The 6,472-nt window shown below is 42.5% G+C and overlaps 1 protein-coding gene across 1 annotated transcript; it reads left to right on the top strand.

The window, feature by feature from the left end:
- The first annotated feature begins 226 nt into the window (after positions 1-226).
- six2a (SIX homeobox 2a) lies at positions 227-3,531 on the top strand. Its single transcript, XM_083923511.1, has 2 exons — positions 227-1,066; positions 2,542-3,531. Exons 1-2 carry the CDS (start codon positions 507-509, stop codon positions 2,852-2,854), a joined length of 873 nt encoding a protein of 290 aa, XP_083779637.1. The 5' UTR covers positions 227-506; the 3' UTR covers positions 2,855-3,531.
- The last annotated feature ends 2,941 nt before the right edge of the window (positions 3,532-6,472 follow it).

Raw genomic sequence — 6,472 nt, 5'->3', positions numbered from 1 at the left:
GGGTTGACTTTGCCAGGGAGCCACCTCAAAGCATATCAGGTTACTTTGAGTGACAGCGTAACCATGGCAAATAATTTGACTAAGGCTATTGTCTTATCCTCACCATCCCCGGGTCAGATAACCGACCAATCAGAGTACATATAATCGCTTGTCTTGCCAGCTTAGAATAATATTATTAAAACGAGCCAGCGAGCCCAGTCTCCGGGAGTAGGTTATGTTGAAACGGCATAGAAAAGGTGGAGGAGGACGGCTGAAGGAGTAGCAACTTTCTCTCTTGCTCACCAACTTTATGATGATTTGTCGCCTGGGGTTTTGCATGGCTGAATGGACTTGAGTTAATACGCAGTTGGATATCATCTAACCTTGGGCTGTTTTAAGTTTAAGGCTGCTTTTTTGGGGAATCTTTTGTCGCTTATGGACTTAATGCGTTTTAATTTAATGTGGGACTGAGAGGGGAGACGTGGAAGTAAGGCACAATATAATCTGTATTGATTTACGTTGTCGCCATGTCCATGCTTCCGACGTTTGGTTTTACGCAGGAACAAGTTGCGTGTGTTTGCGAAGTACTCCAACAAGGGGGAAACATCGAGCGGTTGGGGCGCTTCCTCTGGTCCCTACCGGCGTGCGAACACCTCCACAAAAATGAGAGCGTCCTCAAAGCGAAAGCCGTGGTCGCTTTCCACCGGGGGAACTTCCGAGAGCTCTACAAGATCCTGGAGAGCCACCAGTTTTCGCCGCACAACCACCCGAAGCTGCAGCAGCTGTGGCTCAAAGCGCACTACATCGAGGCGGAGAAGCTGAGAGGCCGTCCGCTCGGCGCAGTGGGGAAGTACCGCGTCCGGAGAAAGTTCCCCCTGCCTCGCTCCATCTGGGACGGGGAAGAGACAAGCTACTGCTTCAAGGAGAAGAGCAGGAGCGTTCTCCGCGAGTGGTACACCCACAACCCTTACCCATCCCCGCGGGAGAAAAGAGAGCTCGCCGAGGCCACGGGACTCACCACCACGCAGGTCAGCAACTGGTTCAAAAACCGACGGCAGCGAGACCGAGCAGCGGAGGCGAAGGAAAGGTAAGAATAAAGTTAAAGACGCTTAAAGTGTTTATCAGAAAAGGTACATTTTACAGTAGTTTTATGGTTATGACATCAAGCGAAAATAGACAGAACCCATCAACAGGCACAAGCAGCCAGTGTTTATGTGGTACGCCTTTGCAATATTTGCTGACCCACATCTAGCACATTTATCGCATCGACCATCATTAATATATGTTCAGTCCTTTTTACGCATCTGTGTAAATTGGTGGAAAATAATATCAGCTGCAGGCACCGTTTCAGACTTCTAGATCATACAGTGTTTGCATGTTTGTGATAATTGTGCAGGCCGTGCGTAAAAGTTGAAAGAGAAAATTAAAGGCTTGTCGTCAGGTAAATTACAAGGTTATAAAAGTTGCATTTACCCCACTTTTATGTTTCAATCACGCTTATTATACCATGAATTTTGACTTTCACATTAGGATCAGAGGAATAAAAAACAGTTCCTAACCCTCCAGATACTGGAGTGAACACAAAGTAGATATATATGAAAACATCTCAGAACACCTTTAAAAGTTGTTTTGCGGTGTGATTGATGTGGTGGGCCGTAGCCTCCACATCAGCCGGGCTGACATTTCATTAGGAGCCGTTTGTACATTTCAAAGTTTGGAAATTACTCAGGCAGGCGTGCGGAGAGGTTTGGGAGACGTGTTTCAGTCAGGTGTTCGCTCCATTGGTGTCTTCTTTCACCCTCTGGCCACTAATTCGGGCTGAAAGCTCCACGTAAATCATGTCTTCCCTCTGAGAAAAGCCTGACTCACCACTGCAAACATATGAACTATACGCCATACGCAAAAAGCACAGGTTTAGTAATAATTAGAGCTGTCATTTATTTAGACGTGCCAAAGGCCGAGGCCCGGCCCACTTTGATAGGCGTGTTTACCCACAGGTCACTCTGCTTAAATTAATTTGCCCTAAAGACAGATACTTAATGCAGGTTCGATAGTCGAATAGATTTATTGTCTGCAGCCACTGTTCACCACTGCAGCCATTTAACGCTGCTCTGCTGCAGTGCAGTGAGCCTCAGCCTCTAATTATTTCAATGGCTTATTATTATCTGCACCCTGGCACACGTGCGCACGGATACATTGCTGATTAATGCATTAATAATTATTAAAGGATTTGATCATTTATAATATATACATAATGATGCTTCTATGGTTATTGTAAATATCGTGGTCTATTGAATTCCTAGTAGGCATGGCAGCACTATTTTTGCTCTTGCGTGCGAGCTTTAAAAAAACATGATTTTTGTTAAAGTTATAAACATTTATTTATAAATATTTACCATATTTAGTCTTCTAGTTTTTATTCTGTGTACTTACTCTAGCTAGTTTTTAAAATGTGTCTCAACTTGATCATGTCTTAACCTACTTATTTTTCCAGATGCACTCTGCTGCCTCTGCCTCTGTGTTTGCACCCCACTCATATGTGATTTTGTTTTCTGTTGGCAGAGAAAACAACGAGAACTCCAACAGCAATAGTCACAACCCATTGACTTCTTCCATGAATGGAAATAAATCTCTATTGGGGAGCTCGGACGACGATAAGACACCCTTGGGAACACCGGATCACACGTCTCCGAGCCCGGCTCTGCTCCTCGGCTCAAACGCCGGTTTACAGTCCCTGCACGGCCTCGCGCCCCCTCCGGGACCCAGCGCCATCCCGGTACCCAGCGGTGTAGACTCGGTGCACCATCACCACTCATTGCACCACGACACCATACTGAACCCTATGTCTTCTAATCTAGTGGACCTTGGCTCTTAAAAAAACGGCACAGACGGGGGACAGAGAGCACCGTTTTTTTTTTTTTTTTTTTTTTTTGGAAAAGTAATTTACGAGGTGGTGTGAGGCGAGCTTCAAGCACTTGCGGCAAGGTGCAAGGCAGACAGACTGGAAGACTGCGAAAACAGCCACCGTAACAAATCACTTAGTCTCATATCCAACCTTTTAACGTCTTTGTAAACAAGTGGGAAAAATCTGCCGATGGGCGCATTTATCCCCAAACTAAACTCTCTCTTGTTTCAGGGATTTCCTAGAAACAAGGGTCAAGGCAGAGCACTTAAGAACATTTTGAATTATAGGAAATATGTACCATTTATTGACATATTTTCTCTCTAATTCGCTTGGAGGAAATGTAATTCGGAAGATAACCAGAGATTATGTGACTTGATAAATAATTTTTTGCAGTGCTGGTGCAGACAAAAGGTGAGGCGGATCTAGGTCGTTTTAGTTAAAAAAAAGAAAAAAGTCAAGAAAAAAAGAAGAGTATTTTACCGGAATGTAATAACATAACATGTTATATTGTTGAAAACAATACCAATAAAATGTCTTAATTCTCGTTACTATTACCGTTGTTATTTTAGGGGTTTAGATGTATCAGCAGACTCTGTAGGCACCGAGTTAAAGTTACCCCATCGCCTTTTTGTTTACATAGGGTTTTCCAGGAGAGCCATAAGCAGTTTTTTTTGGAAGTGGGTGGGTGGGTGGGGGGGTATGATGGGGTATAATATTCTCAAGTGTTTTATAAGAGCCGTGATAAGATGAAACATCTTAATCTCTTGATATTATTATTATTATTTGCATTTTCATTTGGAGAGAGACTGCATGTAAACTTTGCGATAAATGATGAAACGATGCACCTATAGTTTCATATACCCTTTACAATAAAAGAAAAAAGAAATACATGGAAATCGGGGATTTCTTTCACTCTGATTAATTCTTGACATTTTTGCAGAAAGCCAGTCTATTTATGTAGTTTGTGTCCTGCCGGTCGTGTATCCTTAAACCATTCAAGCTGGGTGACATTTTAGGAATATTTAAACCTAAATATTCAGCTGGAGGCAAATATCAGTCTTTACAGACTCACATGGGGGTCGATTACTGGAATGTGTGTGTGCATTTTTAAATGTTTACTGGGCACTTTTAATTTGAATGTTTCTGTCTAATTCTACTTTCACGATTCTGACTTTAATTACCGAAATGGGCGTTCATTACAGACTCAAACTATAACTTTGTATCTACACTTTGTATCTGACAAAGCTGGTTTAAATCCATGCTTCACTGTTTCCTCTTCTGAATGTGCGCTGGACAACTAGTTCCTCAATAACTTTTGGGCAAAGTTTAATCAGATAGCATTACCTAAAAATCAAGAGCTCCTAGCCTTTGACACATGAACCTGCTGTTAGAAAGGGGATATTGTCCTTTGTGTGTGCCGGTGCACTGGTCGGTATCCCGGGATTATCCACCATCTAATCATAAATTCTGCAAGGGAAGTCTTTTCTCCCTATTCGCAACAAGTTATTTCCAGGCTTTTGTCTTTGGATTTTGCAGTTAGCAGGGGAGTGTTAGACCTGGGTCTAAAATAAAGTATGCTATGGAAACAGGATGGGTTGGGCAATATGTGAGAAGAGTAAAAATATGTACTAGGAGTGTGACTTTATTTTATTTATTATTTATTTAGGGAATATAGCTTCATTTAATGGGGAATTGTTTTTTTAACATAGTAAAATAATTATATTTTAATGTATTATTTTTATTTATTTCATTGATGATCGCCCATGTGAGGTCAAAGTTCACCCCAGTGATCACTGTCAATGTTAAAATGACAAAACGAGAGAGAGACTTAATCTAGTGCTTTGTAAAAACAACACTGAGGATCTGTGGCGTGGTGCCATTATGGGCAAAGGGCGACTTTTCTACGTGCTCGGTGCTTTTCCAACCTTGATGTTCAAGTGATGACACCTTATCTTTCCGCGCTCGGCTGAGGAGAACAAAAGTGCCGTAGTGTTTAGCGGAGGAGAAAAAAAGAGAAAAAGAAAACAGAGAGAGGCTGGAAACGGGCGTTGAAAGAAGACACTTTGTTTGAACAGCTTCAGCCGTGCAACACCTTCAGCTCCCCCTCAAGACTGCTGCCAGAGAATCAAACTAAAACATCTTTTCTGCCTTTCATACTTTCATTTGTAGCAGAAGTACTGACAGGCAACAGGTCCAGGTGCGATAATGCGCTCGGTGCATTGTAGTGGTATTTGTGTGCGTTATTATCACGATAATCACAACATAATGACGTCGTTTGTGGCATAGCTTATTTGTATATTTAATTAAGGCTATTATAGCAATTTTCCTCTTACATGATGTGTGGTGTTATTGGGTTTTGGGCACAATAATAATACATATTTATAGACAATTATTCACACTAATGAGGACTTGATATGGATCCGGTGTCATGGTTGACTTGACTGGGTGGAGAACCATTTTGCTTGCACGAGTAAACACCAGTTAAGGAATAGTATGGACCAGTAATGCGTTGTCGCGTATAGGCCCGGGTGGATAATGGGAGTCTAAATATGGAAGTGTGCGTAACGAGTGTGTGAACTGTCTCCCTCCTGTCTGCGCAGGCGGAGGATCAGTCGCACCTCGTTGGGTACAGCTTCTGGTGCATGAAGGTCAATTACACATCCAGCTCAAAGCCCACGCTTTATAATTAACGAGGACTTGAGTGCATGTGGGTCTACTCAAAACAAGCCTATAATAGCGGCTTGTGAGGAGACATAACACGGAATAGTTGGTGTCTCACCAAACCAACTCTGTAACCCCGCGCAAGGCTGTGATTCTCGCCTCCTCCTCCTACTTTCACTCTCTCTCTCAAGGCTTGACCGTGAACTTAACTGGCATTGTGAGTGCGCCATGCATGCCCGGGGAGGGGAGGCTATTAAAAGTTTTTTTGGGGGCAGAAGATGTTAGGAAAATCCGGCACCATTGAAGAAAAGTCCTAACAAGGCGCATGTGGGAGTAATGCTCGCCCTCAACAAGCAGCAGAGGATTCGGGATAAACAGCCAGACAGGTGTGAACTAGTCCTGGTTTCTCCTTTCTCTCGCAGTCCTCTGCAGGCTGCAGGAGTCGTTCACCGCGGGGCGAGGATGTTGCGGGGATTAAACGTCAAGTGTTCAACAACTGCAGGCAAACAAGCCCGTAGAAAAGAGTTCATTTGCCTGAGGGAACAAAATCATTAAGCCATCAGCAGAGAACGTTGAGTCCTGACTCTGTAAAGATCACATCCATTCACTTTAATAGATTATTAAGGTTTGTCAGAGTTTGGTGCTCCATGTCTGAACAAATGAGGGAGTAATTATTACATCACCGCGCAAGCATTAGCACTAAATGCATTTTACACACACGGTTTCTACGCTATTTGACTGAGTAATAGACTTTTGATTGCTATTCATTTTGTTGTATTAATTTAAAAACGTCAAAGAATGGCTGTAGATTTTAGAAAAAAAAATGTTTTACGTATTTTCCATTTGCAGCTTGATTCGCTGGACTTTTGTATGAGCCTTATAACTTAATGACAAAATATATCATTTTTAAATAATTTCTTTTGTATC

The sequence above is a fragment of the Echiichthys vipera genome (genome assembly GCF_963691815.1).
Source record: "Echiichthys vipera genome assembly, chromosome: 11".
NCBI lineage: Eukaryota > Metazoa > Chordata > Actinopteri > Perciformes > Trachinidae > Echiichthys > Echiichthys vipera.
Note: the sequence above shows the minus strand (reverse complement) of the source record. Positions and strands in the feature narration are given on the sequence as shown.

Excerpts from the sequence above, each read along its gene's own strand:
- six2a (XM_083923511.1), top strand. The coding sequence starts at position 507 with ATGTCCATGCTTCCGACGTTTGGTTTTACGCAGGAACAAGTTGCGTGT. Across the intron at positions 1,067-2,541 it reads GCAGCGGAGGCGAAGGAAAG|AGAAAACAACGAGAACTCCA; the intron begins GTAAGAATAAAG and ends TTCTGTTGGCAG.